Genomic DNA, 18620 nt, shown 5'->3' on the forward strand with positions numbered 1-18620 from the left:
TAACTACTAGTTTAAATTGCAATAAGTTAGTATACCTTCACTCTCTTATTTGCTGAGTAACGAATTTTGTTAGTTATGTATTTTGTTTGTATCACATGCCTATTATCCCTGAAATACATGTTAGACAAAAATGGTGTCATCCTTTGAGTTATCTAGAGAACAGATTTTCAGGTATATGTTATTTTCTGACCTCTTACCTTTCAATTTCCCCTGGACGGAAAATGTGAATGTATAAATGTGGTTTTACACAAGGGCAACAGAACATAAAAGCTTCTCTCTCTCAGAAAGGGAAAGTACTTTCCATCCCGACCTTCCTATTTCTGTGTGACTGGGAAGGGACACAACTACCAGAGCACATTCTGCACACCTTTAGAAAAATAAATACATATACACATACCCAAGACAGATATGGCAGCTGATTTCAGGCTGAAATGTCTAGTTTTATGACATTTTCAAGTTTTCGAGTAAATACTCTGAAAGGTCAGTGTAGGCAAGGCTATTTCCCCGTGTTTCCAAAGTAATCATGATTTTTCCCCCTATAGATCTAAAGGTTGAATTTTAAGAAGAATAATTTTATCTCATCTCTGGCTACTGAAATGTGTAAAACATGGATCCAGTTGGCTCTCCTAACATTTTTTGAGGCATTAAAAAAGGCAAAAATCTGCCTTCTTTTAAATATTATGTTCGTAATTTTTTTTTACTTTTTCTAGTTATAAAGTGGTGCTCATTGTGTAAAATTTGGAAAATACCTAAATGTACAAAGAACATAATAGAAAAAAATTATCCATGAAAAAAGCAACTTTGTTGCAACTTTCTATTCCGCTGTTATCTGGCTCTCTCCTGCTCTGGCCTGGCCAACCCTAGCCTAGAAGAATTATAACACTGGCCTCTTCTTGCTAGAAAACTGGCCCCAGTGAACTGTATTTTCTTAAGTACCTCAATGATCTATCTCCCAAACTTCAGTCAACTTCAGATTACCCTAACAACTTCTGTCTTATGTGAGCAGCACCTATACAAGTTGCTGGCAAACTATGACCCACCGGTCAAATCTTCCTACTCCCTGTTTTTAAGTGGTTGAAAAAAATCAAAAGAAAAAGAATATTTCATGACACATGAAAATTATATTAAATTTAAATTCCAGTATCCATAAATAAAATGTTGCTGGAACACATTCACATGCATTCACTTACCTATTGTCTAAGGCTGCTTTTCCTCTTTAATAGCAGATTTGAGTAGTTGCAACAGACACCACAAAGTCTAAAATATTTACTATCTGGCCTTTTCAGAAAAAGATGGGCAACCTCTGACCTTTACCAAATATTTTTCTTTAAACAGAATCATCTTTTTACTTAAAAGTATTTTAAAAGAAACAGCACTAATCAAATGGAAAGTTATAATTACCCCAGCTAGAATGCAACCCTAAGAAGAATTGCAATAGAAATAAAATAACATTAATTAAAATGAAGCTAAATATTCTTGCATGCCTGAGCCTTGGTCTTTCCATGTTAAAAAAGAGATCAGAAATTCCTGGGGGTGGGGGATGGGGCTTGAAGATTAGCAGGGAACCTACCTGGTCTCTATAGAGCTGATGAAATCAGATGAAATACAAATGAACCAAAAAGGGGCTTACTTAGTATTTTTGATTCACTTTATTTAATGTTACATCCTTCAACTCACCCACACTTAAAAGTATACAACATCCCATAAAAGTCCCACAATTTGAGAAACACTAATCTAAAGTATTGCCCAGTGATATGTCACAATCTAGAAACTAAAGGCTATTTCTCGATCAGTACAGGATATTTCCAGTGAAGATAAAAGCTTTGCTGGATTATAGCTCCCTCTTTCACAAAACATCTCTGTATTATGGTATTAAATATATTTGAGCAAACAACAATTTACAAGATTGGCTCTCCTGGGGTTGATTTTGAGACATCCTAAAAAATAATATACATATACAGATATATATACACACACACACACACATACACACACACATACGGAGAGAGAGAGAGACAGAGACTGAGAAAGCAACTATAATAAGCATCATCATTTCTTTTCCAGTAAGGAGTACATGTTTGTGGAGGAAGATAAAAGGAAAACACACAAGTATTTACCTGTGATACTCGCAAATGTGATAAAGCACTAATAATATTCAACAGTAGCAAAATTCAAAATCACAAAAACTCTAAAAGAGCTAGAAAATTCTTAGAGGATACAAGTTATAAAAATTCAGTCGTAAGGTACAGTTTAAAACATAAAATTATATTTTAAAAGAAATGTTAAGTTTCACAAGATCTTAGACTATGACTTAGTATGAAAAACCCACTAAAGCAAACAATTTCTAATAAATAAAGTAAATTCCAATCATTCCTTACGTTGCCCACAATAAATTCCAATGTATCCCTTCTGGCACTGGCAATGGTCGTCTGCACAGGTCCCACCATTCATGCACCTGACACTGCACTGCTGAACTGCCAAGAACAACAAAAAATATAAAAATGCTAGTCACTGCAATTACAGTATGTGATAGGTATAAAACCAACCTAAATATCCAATTCAATGACAAATACATTCTATATAAGTAAATGTTACTAAACAAACATATCATTAATTGTCATAAGTGCATACATGGACATTATCTGTTATAAAATGGTATTTGGTATGCGTCTAAAATATATTATACTTCCAGTGTTAAAATACATCAATATAAGGTGACTACAGGCATAGTTTCTAGTACTCAGGAGGCACCCATATATTCATTCAGAATATAGATGCTATGTGCCCTCCCAGTGTGAACTCAATGCCATGTTACCATGATGGGCTTGGTCTCTCTGCCATCAGGGAGCTTACATCCAGTTGGGAGAGAGACAAAGCACAAGTAAACAAATATCAGGAAATAATTATAGGTTGTGATAAGTCCTTTGAAGGAAACTGTATTGTGAAGCAGAATACCCTAGAGCCAAGGTGGAATTTAGCTATAGGAGTCAAACAAGACATTCTGATACCAGGCTTAAGCCGAGGCCTGTAGAACGAGAATGAGGTAGGAAATACCAGAGAAGAACTTCACAGGGAGAGGAACCAGCAAATCAAAAGGCCTTGGGATGGTAAAGTGTTTCCTCTTTAGAAGAACTGAAAGATCTGATGTGGACAAAAAGAGGCAGAGTGGGAAGAGGAGGTCTTGGAGGGGTAGACAGAAGCCAGATAATGCAAGGCCTCCTGAGCCACAGAAGAGTTTTGTATTATATCCTAAATGTAACAGGAGTTACTGAAAGGATTTAAATAAGTATGAAATGAAGTGACTTATAATTTTAAAAGATCATTCTAGCTTCTGTGCAGAGAACGCATTTGAAGAGGGCAGAAGGTAAAGCTAGGGAACCTGTCGGGAGGCTATTACAACAGTCCAGGTGAGAGATGAGGGTAGTTTGAGCCACATGGTAGCAGTGGAGATGGAAAGGAGAAGATGGATTTGAGATATATTTTGCCAGCAGAACCTACTGATCTGGTTAAAAGATTCGGTATGAGAGAAAAAGAAGATGTAGTTACTTAAGTAACAGGGTGGATGGCAGTACCATTTGCTGAGGCAGAAAAACCTGTAGAAGAAGTAGACCATGGTCAGCAATGAACAAAAGTTGCATTTTGAACATACTATTATGTTTCAGGTGCCTACTAAGCCTTCAAGTGGAGATGTCAAACAGGGAAGGCTCAGTGGAGGGATCTAGTTTGGAGATAATTATTGAGTTAACATATTAGCAGTAGTCGAGGATATATATGAGTTTGCCCAGAGAGAATAGAACTCTTGGGAATACCAAACTTTGAATGGAAGGCTGATGAAGAAAATACAGGAAAGAGAAAAAAAAAAAAAATAGTAACCAAGAAAAGAATAGCTGTGGGCAAGTGTTATTAAAGAAGTCAAGGAAAGGAATGAGTACTACTCAAGGCCAAGTACATGCATGGATTCCTAAGAAATTAGGAACCATAAACTGGAAGTGGGTGAGTGGACGCTTACCTCCCTAGTTTGAGGAATTAAGAAACTAAATTGTGAAACTTCTCCAGGATTGGGTTTTCATGAAGGCATACATGATAAAACTAAGAGGGCTAGAAAGCTGAGCATATGGGTAAGGGTGTCTTTTAGGCATTCTGGGCTAGAGAGGTTCAGGTGAGTAGGGCAGGAAATTGCTGATCAGGGTGGTCAAAGACGTCTTGATGAATTTGAAAAATGTGATTTAAAAAGCTGTGAAAATTGCAGATTATATTCTAAGAATATGAAACTAGAATTTTTATCAGATGTTTGAGAAGACAAGATCTTGGATTACAAAAGTGAAAGGAAATTCAGATTTGTGAGATCAAGAAACAAAGTGCAGGACTCGGGCAAGATGGCGGCATAGAGAGGAGTGCAAGCTAAGTAGTCCCCCTGGAACAACTACAAAAAACCAGAAACAACTAGTAAATAATCCAGAATAACTACAGGGCGACAAACGAGACCATCCACTCATCATACACCAACCTGAATTGGGAGGAATGCCTGAGAACACAGCATAAAATCTGTAAGTAAAACCTGCAGAACCAAGTCGTGAAACCCCCTCCCCCATAGCCCGAGCTGCAAAGCCTCATGGTGCCAGAGAGAAGCTCTCTCCCAGCAAGCAAATACAGCTCAGCTGAGCTCCAACTGGGGTTTTAAGTAGCGAGTGTGAACTGCTCACTACAGGTATGCATCCCCAAAAAAAGGACAGAGGCTTTGGGTGACGACTGACCTGGGAGAGCTGGAGGGTCACCTTGGACTGGGTCTGAAGGGGACTATCTGTTTCTTTTTTGGCTCAGTGGAGAAAGCCCCAGTCATTTTCAGTTTCCAGGGCTGTGACTCTAGGAAGGGTGGAGACAGCACAAGCAGAGAGCGAGACCATTGAAATGCTAATTACCTCCACCTGGGGGGTCTGTCTTTTCTAGGAGGAAAGGGGTGGGGCCCTTTCCATTCAGAACCAGACCCCAGAGCCTGGGGGAACATGGCCATACCTCCTCACACCAGTCAAGAATTATAGGCTAACAGGTGTCACCTGCTGGGCAGAAAAGCACAGTGACCCAAGGCATCAAAGGGTGGAGCAATTTTCTAAGACACACCCACAGGGAAACCAGATACTGAATATTTCTTCCCTCTGGGACCTGAGCCTGTTCAGGTCTGGGAAAACCTGATTTGGATAACCAAGGAAACCATGCCTAGACAATAGAAAATTACAACCTACACTAAGAAAAACAAAGTTATGGCCCAGTCAAAGGAACAAACGGACACTTCAACTGAGATACAGGAATTTAAACAACTAATGCTAAATCAATTCAAAAAGTTTAGAGAAGATATTGCAAAAGAGATAGAGGCTGTAAAGGAAACACTGGGCATATATACGGCAGAAATCAAAAGTTCAAAAAAACAACTAGTAGAATCTATGGAAATGAAAGGCACAACACAAGAGATGAAAGACACAATGGAAACATACAACAGCAGATCTCAAGAGGCAGAAGAAAACACTCAGGAACTGGAGAACAAAACACCTGAAAGCCTACACGCAAAGGAGCAGATGGAGAAAAGAATGAAAAAATATGACCAACGTCTCCGGGAACTCAAGGATGAAACAAAGTACAATAATATACGTATCATTGGTGTCCCAGAAGGAGAAGAGAAGGGATAGGGGGCAGAAGCAATAATAGAGGAAATAATTAATGAAAATTTCCCATCTCTTATGAAAGACATAAAATTACAGATCCAAGAAGCGCAGCGTACTCCAAACAGAAGAGATATGAATAGGCCTACGCCAAGACACTTAATAATCAGATTATCAAATGTCAAAGACAAAGAGAGAATCCTGAAAGCAGCAAGAGAAAAGCAATCCATTACATACAAAGGAAGCTTAATAAGACTATGTGCGGATCTCTCAGCAGAAACCATGGAGGCAAGAAGGAAGTGGTATGATATATTTAATATACTGAAAGAGAAAAACCGCCAACCAAGAATCCTATATCCAGCAAAGCTGTTCTTTAAATATGAGGGAGAGCTCAAAATATTTTCTGACAAACAGACAATGAGAGACTTTGTGAACAAGACACCTGTCCTACAGGAAATACTAAAGGGAGCACTACAGGGTGATAGAAGACGGGAATGCGTGGTTTGGAACAGAATTTTGGGAGATGGTAGCACAACAATGTAAGTACACTGAACAAAGGTAACTATGAATACGGTTGAGAGAGGAAGGTGGGGAGCATGTGAGACACCACAAGAAAGGAGGAAAGATAATGACTGGGACTGTGTAACTTGGTGAAATCTAGAGTATTCAACAATTGTGATAAAATGTACAAATATGTTCTTTTACGAGGGAGAACAAGCAAATGTTAACCTTGCAAGGTGTTAAAAATGGGGAGGCATTGGGGGAGGGATGCAATCAGCATAAACTAGAGACTGTAACTAATAGAATCATTGTATTATGCTTCCTTTAATGTACCAAGGTGATATACCAAGGTGAATGCAGATAAGAGGGGGGGATAGGGGAGGCATGTTAGACACTTGACATTGGTGGTATTGTCTGATTCTTTATTCTACTTTGATTTAAGGTTATTTTTCCTTTTGCTGCTTCCTAGCTGTCATTTTTTTTCCTCTTTCTTTTGCCTCTCTACCTTCTTTGACTCTCCCTCCTGCCTTGTGGAAGAAATGTAGATGCTTTTATATAGATAGTGGTGAAGGTGGTGAGCACATAAATGTATGACCATGCAGAAAACCATCAATTATTTACTTGGGATGGAATGTATGGTGAGTGAACAAAACCATATTAAAAAAAATGGGTTGATGACAAAACCTTGAGGGCAATATACTGAGTGAAATAAGCCAGACACATTAGGACAATTATTGCAGGGTCTCACTGATAGGAACTAATTATAATATGTAAACTGATAGACATGAAATATAAGGTACCAAGATATAGGACGAGGCTTAAGAATGGGGAGTGGTTGCTTAGTATGAGCAGAATGTTCAATTAGGATGAACTTAAATGTTTGGAAATGAACGGGGGTGTTGGTAGCAAGATATAAGAATAACTAACAGCACCGAATGGTGTGTGAATGAGGTGGAAAGGGGAAGCTCAGAGTAGTACATGTCACCAAAAGGAAACCTGGAGATCAAAAGATGGGAATGTATAAAACTGAATCCTATGGTGGGCAATGTCCATGATCAACTGTACAAATACTAGAAATCGCTTCCATGAACCAGAACAAATGTATGACAATACAATTAGAAGTTAATAATAGAGGGGCATATAGGGAAGAACTATATACCTTTTACAAACTATATACTACAGTTAGTAGTATTTCAACATTTTTTCATAAACAGTAACAAATGTACTATACCAATACTACGAGTCAACAATTGAGGGGGGTTGGTTAGGGATAGGGGAGGATTAGAGTTTCCTTTTCTTTTTCTCTTTTTTCATCTTTCACTTTATTTCTTGTCTGGAGTAATGAAAAGTTTCTAAAAATTGAACAAAAATTAAGTGTGATGGATGCACAGCTGTATGAGGGTACCCAGGGGCAAGTGATTGTACACTTTGGATCTTTCGATAATTGTATGGTATCTGAACAATCTCAATAAAAATGAAAAAAAAAACAAGAAAAAGAGTAGACACATATGAGTTGATGGCTACTGGGTGATGAGAGTTTGTTATACATCTGAGTATGTTTGAAATTTTCCATAATAAAAAATAAAGCAAAAAAAAAAAAAAAAAGAAAGAAACAAAGTGCAGCAAAGGGTTGTCTCTAAGATTCTGAGAACAATAAGTCTCATTTGAATCCTGAATCTTCTATCTTCAGATAGATCCTATATTACTCCTTTTGGGGGAAAATTTCTGAAGAGAAATGTTAAAAATGTAACACTAGTTTGAAGCAAATTTTAAACATTTATTTAATTACTGATAATTATAAAAAACATCTGCTTCCACCCTGTTATGATGGTATCTTAAATGCTGGCCTTAAAGATTAATCTTGGATCATAAAGATCAACAATTTCTAACTGGGCCATGAATAGCACAATCTTAGTCCACTGTTAGTGTTATCTTACACAGCTGTTTGGAGTTAATATGTAAAAAGCACAAAACGTTAATACATGTAAAGCTTCTGCTATATAGTCAGCTCTCAGTAAATTCCTTTCCAATCTTCTTCTCCTTCCCCCTTAGTTAGGATATGGTGGCAGTGGGTAAGCAAAGCCAACAAAGTCTAAGGGTTGAGACCACAGGCAGGGGCATCAGAGTACCTGGATTCAAACTGTGTTTGAATTGTGCGGCAATTAGCTTAACCTATGCATGCCTCAGTTCCCTCCTCTGTAAAATGGGGTCATAATGATATTTCATTGTGTCTACATAAGGATTAAATAAGGTAATATAGCTAAATACTTAAAACAGTAGCTGGCATGTAGTAAACATCCAATAAATTATAGGTATTATTCACAAAGAATTACTTCTCCCATTGATTCCACTACATAGACACACAGCGGCTGGACCAAAATTAAAGCATTTTTTCTTACTGAGAACCATTTCCCCTTTGAGGATACATGCCACCGAAGATTTTTACTCCAAAGATTAATACAGACTTAGATTGTAAGGAAAGTAATCACAGCTTATTTAAGAAACACTTGGCATTTACTAAAGACTTTAAGAGAAATATAGTAAACAAGATCACATCTAAGAAATATACCTGATTTTGATCCACAGGTAGGTGATATTTGGCCGCTGGAACAAGTACACATGTTAGGACGGGAACAAAATCCATCTCCACAACTATTTCTACAAATTGCTGTAGAAAGCAAATAGGAAAGCAAATGAATACTCATGTAATAAGCCACAGTTTATGAAACAAGAAAGCTATATTCAAAAAGAAGAAACTTGAAAATTAAGATACAAAATATGTGTTGTAAATATTGAATTACATATATGCAATGAAATTACCCATTCTAGACATGGGAATAATTCTTACAAGTATCCTTGTCATAATGTGCAAACAAATGTTGTTATTACAGGTTCCTGACAATCCTATCAATACAAGTCATCCTTTCCATTCAAGGCAAAGAGTTTATAGGCAGAATTTTACTAAGACAAGTCAGCCTTGGTCCTAAAGAGTGGGCAGGTTGAGAAAACCTAGAGGTCCTGCCTAGCCTTAGAAAATACAGAATGCTATGTAAAGGACCTGCACAAGAGAGAGACAGTGAATGTGAAACTGGCTGAACCAGGGTCTAACAAGAGACTCCAGGTTCCAATGACTTGGCCAAGCCTCAGGGGTTCCATGCACATTCCTTCTCACTGGTGTATGACCTGCCCTATCATCAATCTTTGCTCCTCTTGATAATTCTCTCTTTCCTTTTCCAGTCTTTCTTCTCCCATATTATCTCCACAACTAGACTATTCCTGCTGCTCAGAAAAGCTGTTGTGACAGTTTGATGAAGGGAAGCAAAGCCTCCTGCAGCTGTGACCTCCAGTGAACACAAAGGTATGAGGGTCATCACAGCAAAGAATGTTAGGCACACTGACACAGCACATACCACAGACACTCAAAATCTTTAGCAGAGTGCCTTCAAATGGGAAGTCTCTCCCATATACAGAGTCGATTCATTTATGAGCTAAGGGATTTGTCTCCACTCCCACAATCGAATTCCTTCTTTATGCACAATGGCTCTGTGCTTTAATGCTCCAAGTCTAGATACATGAAAGGATGCAGAGGAGACTGCAAATGCCCCGAAACAAGATGTAAACATTTATGCAAATGTGCTTATGTGCATTTTGCTAAGGAGAAGACCCACAACTTTATCAAAGAGATCTGGGGCCCTAATAATGTAAAGCATACTTTCCACAGAAATAAAGTAACTCAATAATTGTTTTTCTCTTAAAATTGCTCTGTGACATTTACGTGACATGGCTAGCATATCGGTACTCCCTACAAATGAAAATAGTATCAAATATCATGGGGTAAAGGCAAAAAACTAACTCTAGGCAAGAGTATGGTTTCTGCCATGGAGATGACTATTGGTTCTTAAAATGTACCAGAATTTCTGACCACAACTAATTTTCCAATGATAAATTCTCATCAAGAATACTGTTTTATTTCAAAGCTCCTCCCCCGCCCCCAAGCAGGTAGAGTCTTACTATAAGCTTGGGTGGTATCCAAAGTATCCTATCCATATGGTCAACCCAATGAAGGTCTGATGGGCTGGAGACTGGTCATCCTCTGCTGTTAGCAGTCATAGCCATAGGTGTGTACTCAACATTACTCTATATCCGTGAACTAGTGAAAAGCAAGAAGCATTTAGGTCTTTCTCTCCACACCCACCTCAGACTATGGTGTGCTTCACCTAAGTATTTGCCCCTCCTGCAATCACACAAAGACACCTAGAAATACAGGTGGGAGAGAGAGAGAAAGGCCTAGGTGCTGAGAGCTCAGTGATGCAGATGGCAGTTGTATGGCCCAGTAAAGAGCACAGGGAGCTCAACAGGTCTGCAGTTGAGCTCCCACTCTGCCACTGACCTGCTATGAGCTCTAGGGGGAAAAAAATTAGTCTTTCTGGATTGACTTTTCTCATTGGTAAAATGAAGGGATTCCATTGGATGTACTCTGATGTCTCTTCAAGTCTCAGATGCTATGATTCTAGGACAACCTCGTCCCACTGTTATTCCACCAAGCAAAATGCAGTCAGTTCACAGCATATTTTCACAAAAAATCAATTAATAAGCAAACTTTTCCATTGTTTCATGTTCTAACAAGATAAAAAAGCAATGGAAAGTGAGAAAGTCAATTCCATCCTTGTGGAAACAAATATTTGGAAGTTTGGAAGTACTTCAGTGATCTTTTTCAGGCCACAATTGAGACCAATAACAATGAAATAGTAAGATTCAAATCAAATGCATTCGGTTTCCAATATTTTCAGAAATATATTTTCCTTTTAATATCCTCTTCTCCTCTTGAAGCCTGATCAAGGTCAAACAGATTAAATTCCAGAAGTTAATGGTTTTAATATTTTTCTATATAAAAAGAATTTCAAAGTGTGAATGTATGAAAAAATTAATCTTAAGTCCTCATTTTCAATTTCTATATTATTCTTTTTGTAAATTGTCTCAGATTTTCTTTTGCTAACTGATAGAATATAGATACAGTAAAAAAATATATAATAAATAACTTAATTCATCATCACCAGAAAAGCCTAGAATTAACATCCTTGATACTGATTTGTAATAGTTTTAATTTGGTTATTACCTCCGTAACGATCATTTCAAATGTCAAAATAATTCAACAACTGAATTTAATGCAGAACATTAAAAGTTAAAACTTAGATATGTGACACATATAAGGGAATATAAAGGCATTGCTTTCTCCCTCTATTTTTTGTGCTTTTTCATAATCTAGAGTACTTGGATTACTTTTCTAATGTGCCAACAATGAATAATTTTGTAGCTGCATCTTGACACACTGTTGTATATGTTTCTTGGGGCTATAAAGATCATTCCAAAGTTTATGCTTTTTATAGATTTATGTGTACATTCCAATGTACTTCATAAGCACCCAAATATTTCGAGCAATAGAAATACAGCTAGAATTTTCACTGTTACTCAGAGGTTTTCAAAGCAGATCTTCTATGCAAGTAAAAGGCACAATATTACTCAAAGACTAAAAGTGTTTAAACCTGACACTCATAGGGCCATACATATATTTCTTCTGGAAATATTCTGGAAGGCCCTTTTCTCTGGAATTCCCATTCTGTGCTGATCCAATAAAATCTGACTTTATAGATTTTCAACACGTACCATAAACTGATCCCTTCTCCTCGGCTGCTCTCCAACTCAATAATAGAAGTCACCTTCATTACACTTACTGAGTCAGACTTTCCACAGTGCCCAAGTCACTCCCGGGTAGTAAGGCAGGTGTGCAGTGAGTGACGTTGATTGTTTCAGGAGTCTAGGAAACCATGTATGTGAGTTTAAAGCAGCCATGGTAATGCCCTACTGTCCTGAAAAAGTAAATGCACTCTACATAAAAGCCTCACATACATGACTTCTATATTAGAAAGTATGCAATTTTCTTCCCTTTGTTCTTTTTAAATAAAAGCAAAGGTTTATAATCAAGGGTTTCTTTAAAATATTTATGAACCATTTAAAGTACACAGTTGTTGTTTCCTATTTTTGTCTCATCACTGGAAATTGTGGGATTTTAGGATAGGAAAAATAATAAGAAATTGGTCTTTATAACAGTTGAGATTTGATTCCTTTTAAAACCGTTGCACTGAAATAATATTAAGGGTCCATCTCAAACCCACAAAACCAATAAATATAGAGTTAGAGATCCCACTACATCCTCATTATTCCTTAGCTAGTGTGGTTTTAACTCTCCCCTCTTCACAAATGCATAACTGTCTTTTCCTTGGAGAATATGGAGATCAATCTAAAGACTGGATTTACTCTAAATGAATATGCTGTATATGATATACACCCACACCCCCAACAAGACAAATGTGGTTGTGATATAAAACACAAAGGAGAAGGCCAGTCACACTTCAATTCACAAATTCACAGGCATATAAAATAAGGCATTCCATAGTTCATCATTGTAAGGCTGATGACTAATGAGACAGTCAAGTAGAATTTGGAGCGCTGAGAAAATATTTGGGAAACTGAATAAAACAATTGAAACATTTAAGATCAGATGCAGGTGTATCACTTTACAAGTTCTAAAATTCACACTTCGGAAATTTGCTGCACACAATGAGATTTGGGGTCTGGAACCCTAAATTTAAATGTTTTCTAAAAAGATCCACTTGGATCTCTCTTGCAAAAATTTTGCCAACCTGGGTCAGCTCTAAATCTGTGAGTGTTCCTTTCATATCTGTGTTATGTGGGTGTAGAGATGAAACCACAGAAAATAAAGTGGTTTTGTAAAAACGCCTAAGAAAGCATGATCTTCATGAGGCCTATAAACTTCATGCAGAGCCAAAAGGCAAATAATTTACATAATCACACTGTGGTCTTATCTACTCTTTTAAAAAAAGTGGTTTTCAGTTATCTAGAGAATTGCTCTACTCTCCCTTCAGTTTGTATTAATAGACACAGAAAGATAAAACTTCCAAGTATTTTTGAATGCTTTATCATTATTGCCCTTCAACAGAGTCAAGTGAGGCAACTTTAAACTGCTTCTTTTCCACCATTTCAAATAGGGCCGCGACCGGATTATCACTGCTATGTAGACATTCTATTCTAATGCGAGCATGTGTCCAAGTGACTTCGTGAATGCAAGAGACCGGCCTTTAGATGGGGCCACGCGCGGGGCCTCAAGCTGCAATCCCATCTATGCACTCACGGACAATGCACTGGTTTCCTCCAGGGAGCGTCTTCCATCCCGGGCAGCAGTAGGAGTGGAATCTGGAGCCGCACACGTTGGGCCTGCGATGGACAAGCGTGATCACCAGACGTAAGGAAGGGGTGCATAACACATTAGTGGTTTTCGTAAGCAATAGCTCAAGAGAGTAGATTTCAGGTTAACAAACCCATTAACCAAACAACCAAAGCTACATTTCAAATTCTTTGGGATTAGGGGGCAGAAGTGGGAATAAGTGGGCTAGAATGGGGGAGCGACAGAAACTTCGAAACATTCCCTTTCATCTGTCCTCCCTTGCTTGCCTTTTTTAAAAGGACGAAAACAGACATGGAAACATATAATTTGCTACTATTCTAGCCTCCGGATGCAGAGAACAAAGGAACATTCCGTTTCGAAAATCCTTGCTTTCGCTCACAAATCCATCACACCTTAATCAACTGTTACTTTGGCCCCGACATGTCAAGGAAAGCGCGTCGGAAGGTGGAGCGCTGGGGTTGATGATTAGAGAGTGCGCCCTATGCCCCGCACACGTCCTCAAACAAAAGGCTCCCGAGCAGCTCCTCCGACGGCGGGGAGCCGGCAGGCTACACTGGCTCTGGCATGCGGCGGAACAAGGCCCACTCCCCACCCCCACATTCAAATCCCGATCCCGCAACGCGGGCTACGCTCCGCGATCCGCATACGATCGGCGATCCGCATGTGATCAGCGATCCGCACTCGAGGGCCTCCAACCCTCCCGCCGCCCAGTCTCCCTAGGGAGGGTTTTCCGCCAGCTGAGCTGTGGGGTTGGGGATTTGCAGAGGGAGGCGCCAACTGTGGGTCTTTGGGTCTGTTGGTGGGAGGGGGCCGCGGCTCTAGCCTTAAATACTGGGTCGGGTAGGGGTGGATCAAAAGCGTTCTAGCCTAGGATTTCCCCCACCACCCACCATGCCGGGCGCCGCGGATGCGGTGCCGCCTACCGAACCTACCCTCGGAGCACGTCTTGCTGTCCTCGCCTGCGGACACGGCTAGCCGCCACCGCGCCATCCTCCCGATACTCAGTTGCCGCGAACCCGCCGTCGGAGCCCACCACGGGCCGGACCTGTTGCGGCAGTGTCTGCGACTGAGGCCGGGGTGGCGGAGGCTGGGGCTGGCTGAACGTGCCCTGCGCCCAGAGCGCCACGCAGCCCAGCCACACGAAGTAGAGCTGGAGACACAGCCACCGCCGTCTTCCCATCGCGGGCGTGGAGAGCGCGGGTGCCGAGGCTCACGGAAATGGAGCGACGAAAGACAAAATCTGTGCCGGCCGAAAAACTCAGGGTCTAAAAATCCCTTCTTCGACCCCGGCCCTTGGTTGGGCTCGGGCTCCCTGTTCTACCGGCAGCCCCAGACGGAGCGGCCGCCCCCTGGCTGCCGGCAGCGCGGGGCGCGAGCTCTAGAGCAGCTGGCGGTGAGGCGCGGCGACTGTGCAGCCGCCAGCCCCGCGCGGTCCACGTTGCATCCCCCGGGCCACGGCCCCGAGCGACTCTAGAACTGCCAGCAGGCGGGGGGCGGGAAATTACAAAAGTAACCCGAGCGGCTGCGGCGTAAAATTACAAAGAAAGCGAATCTCAAAAGAAAAAAAGTGCCTGCTCGCAGCGGCTCGGCGGATTCCCGTGCGCTCCAGGCACAGATTTTGGAAAGCAGCAAAAAGTCACCGGAAAGAAGCAGGCAAGCAAACAAAAGTTTCCCCCAAGAGATGAAAAGGGTTCCTCCCGGCTCGACCCAAGTCCAGCGGGCGGCTGCGGAGCCAGGAGGAGTTGCGCGGGGCCGGGGCAAGCAGCCGGCGACAGGGAGGGCGGGAGGCTGGACGCCGGGAAGATGCGGCGGGCAAGAGCGCGACGCGGACTTTTTGAGGCCCGGCTGGGCGCGGGGCGGGCCGGCGGGCGGCGGCTGTCAGTGGGGGCCAGGGCGCAGCAGTCCACACGTGGGGCGCAGCCCGGGCCGAGGGGCTGGCGTAGAGTGGGCGGGGACAGAGTAAGGGGGCGACCGGGTAAGGAGGAACGAGGGGAGCGAGGAGTAGGGGGAGGGGAAGAGGAAGGACGGGGGGCAGGGCGAAGGGAGTGGTGAAGACGGAGATTGAGAAGAGGGTCGAGATCCAGAAAAAGGCCGGGTCTGGAAGAGGGGCTTGGAAAGAGGGATTGGCGAGCCCGGGTGCGAGAGGAAATGAGCGGGGGATGGGGGCGAGGTTAAGGAGAAGAGAGAAATGGGAAAGTGGAGGGAGGGCCGGGGGCCAAGAGGAGGGGTCCAGGGGGCCGGCTGGAGGGAGTGAAACGTTAGGCGGCTTTGCTTCCCGTCCCCCTCAATTGGCCACTAGCTCTGTTTTGACTGCCTGTAGAAAGCTAGCAGACGGCGGGGGAGGGGGTGGTTAGGGACCGGATTCGGGAAAGGAGGCAGCAGCCCCTTCCCTTCCCCTCCCCCTCCGCCCAGTCTCGAACGCGAGACGCGGGTCTCTAAGCGCGCTTGGCTCGGCTGGACCCACAGCTGAACTTCCCCGCCCGGCAGAGCCGCAAGGTTGAGGATGAGAACGTCCTCCCGCAGGGATCCGGACCCAGATCCGGATGGGGGGATTCATAGCCCGCCGGGAAAAAGAGGATCGCGCAGGAGTGGGCTACAGCTTAAATCCGAAGAGGCTGGGCCTTCCCCATCGCAAGCTGCGTCGGTCTGCGGGACCCGCGAAGTGTCGGGGCGTTTCCAGATTGAAATGCGCCCTTCACCGCCAAGAGGGAGCTCAAGCAGCCGCGGGGGTCCTCGGAGCGCACCGGCGCCGCGATCCTGGGGAGTCCGCGCAGGGGGTATGCTCCCGGGTGACCCCTGGCGGGACTCTGTCACGGCGTGCTCCCAGGGAGGGGCCCTGAAGCATCTTAGACGAAGAAGAGAAACAGAGAGGAAGGAGGGACGGAGGGAGGGACTGAGAGACAGAGGGAGAGAGAATGTGTGTGGCATATGACAGGTAAATGGGCCTTGCGAATCCTTGGTTCCTGGCTTGGATCCCCTTCGTCTGATTAATGATTAAACCCTAGCAATTGGTGCTTTTAGACTGGCGACTTATCCCCTGGGCTCTATGAACTGCACTCGCTTACCTCTGGGATCTTTCTTTGTGGCGTTGCTTTGGTGAGGTTTGTGTGAAGTCCTAGCACTGTCTCACATGGAACTTCCTAATTAAAAGATCGAACACCCCTGATCACTAGGACCGACCACCCAAGCACAGTTAGGAGACAATACAAGAAATCAGTGTCTGGATTATTCAGGCCCATTGAACCCTGCTTTAAAAAAATTATATATATATATATGTATATATATATATATATATATACATATATATATATATAAAATAATACACACACACACACATATACATATATATTTATATATACATGCGCAAATATATCCTTCCCTCCATTGCCAAGATGTGCTATTTGGCAGTCAAATTCTCTGGGAATTGACAGAACCCTCCCCACCCCCTTTTCGGGAAAAGGAGTCAGATGACCTCATATGGAACTGCAATTTGTTGAATCTAAAGAAATTAAAATGAACAACAGAGTCATATGTCATGTAATGGGCTTCAAAGAAATAAAATCTTTTAACTAAAAAGCTAAATAATGTAACTATCTCCTGGGTTAAATCAGTGTTTTACTCATCCCTTAAAAGCATCCTGTCTATGCTTTTTCTAATGCTTAACTTCACAGTTCACTCCTATCACATCAAAACCAAAATTCTCTAAAATTGCATATGCCATTACCTTTTTGTCCCAGAAGTCCCACTTTAAGGAATCTATATAAAAGATACTGAGGTAAAATATATTAAATGATGAATGCATTGGTCTGTTCATTGCATAAGTGTAATAGGAAAAAACTGAAAACAGTCTCATCTATAAAGAACTAGGTGAATATGAGTTGATACACTTGATGGAATATTATGCAGCTGTAAAACATGAATGAGAAGTATCTCTATATACTCCAATGGAGTGTTCTCTAAGATATACAGTTCAATGAAGAAAGCATGGTGCAGAATACTGTATATTGTATGCTACCTTTTGGGGTGTGTGTGTGTGTGTGTGTTGTTGTGTGGTGTGCATTGTTTTTTTAAAATAGAAGTATAAGCCAAATGTAACAAAAAATGTTTATCTATGGGGGAAGAAGAGAACATGGAAGAAGAGACAATGGTGGTGGCTAGACTTTTCTAAAATATACCTTGTTTAATAGTTTGAACTTTGGAACTATGTTTATATAATGAAAAACAAAATTAAATTTAAAAACAGCAGCCCCTAAAAATCTTAAACAAATGAATCTGTTTACCACATTGGTGGCATAATCACAGAGAGAACAATTATTTGAAGTATTTAAAGTAATATTTAAATACACTGCTTGGGCTGAAAATCTTTAGTGGGATATAACCTGAGGACAAAAGGAACCACAAAGAAGTCTTAAACTGCATTCAGTGGTGGTAATTAAAGAGAGAGAAAGTGAGAGGGAGGGAGAGGGAAAGCAAATATGAAACTCTGTTGATGTCATTAGGAAGAATGATTTCAGCCTAACAGAAAAGAAATTATACATAAAATAATAAGTGAAAATTTAATAATATTAAATTGAATTAAAATATCAATATGAAATGACTTATTTTAATTTTTCTTAAAAATGTATGTGTATTCACTGAAAAGACCAAAAAGTAGTGATAACTCAATAGCATTAAACACCCACTGTGTCTAGATTGTGGTCCCTTAATACTATTTCCCATTAAAAGGAAACAGGTCTCCTTTGTAAGTGGCTGATTCGTCTTAAACCTTTCCCAACCAAGACCTTAGCTAGAATGAGGTGCTCCTCCTTTCTGGGATGGTGTCAGAGGAACCCTTGTAAAGAGCTGGGAATTGTATTAATGTTCAGCAGTAATAAGCCACCCACACACCCTGATGTTAGGAGAAGCCACTTGTAGGGAGCAGAGCTAGGCACCCCTGCTCCACCCAGCCTGGGTGTATCAGTAGAGGTATAGTGGAGAGTTTGAATTCTCACACCTGCTCACCAATAACAAGGCTCTCTTCTTCCCCAAGGGTGTCAACAGAGACTGATGGGGGACTTGGATTTCCATCCCCATCTGGCAATAATGAGGCATCACTCCCACCTACCCAACTCCCCACCAGCACAGCGTCAGAGGAGGCCAGCAAAATCAGAAGATTTAAATAAGACCCAGAGCCTCATAACATAATTCCTCAAACGATAAGG

The 18620-nt window shown here is 41.4% G+C and overlaps 1 protein-coding gene across 1 annotated transcript in view; it reads right to left on the reverse strand.

Moving 5' to 3' along the window:
- The window catches only part of FBN2 (fibrillin 2), a 266492-nt gene extending 252651 nt beyond the window's left edge, over positions 1 to 13841 (reverse strand). Inside the window, exons 1-4 of the mRNA XM_037800910.1 lie at positions 13828 to 13841; positions 13366 to 13448; positions 8725 to 8823; positions 2379 to 2474 (exon numbers count right to left, since the gene is read on the reverse strand). Coding sequence (XP_037656838.1) covers positions 2379 to 2474; positions 8725 to 8823; positions 13366 to 13448; positions 13828 to 13841 — 292 coding nt within the window. The remainder of the gene's footprint in view (positions 1 to 2378; positions 2475 to 8724; positions 8824 to 13365; positions 13449 to 13827) is intronic.
- Between the last annotated feature and the right edge of the window lie 4779 nt (positions 13842 to 18620).

The sequence above is a fragment of the Choloepus didactylus genome, chromosome 13 (genome assembly GCF_015220235.1).
Source record: "Choloepus didactylus isolate mChoDid1 chromosome 13, mChoDid1.pri, whole genome shotgun sequence".
NCBI lineage: Eukaryota > Metazoa > Chordata > Mammalia > Pilosa > Megalonychidae > Choloepus > Choloepus didactylus.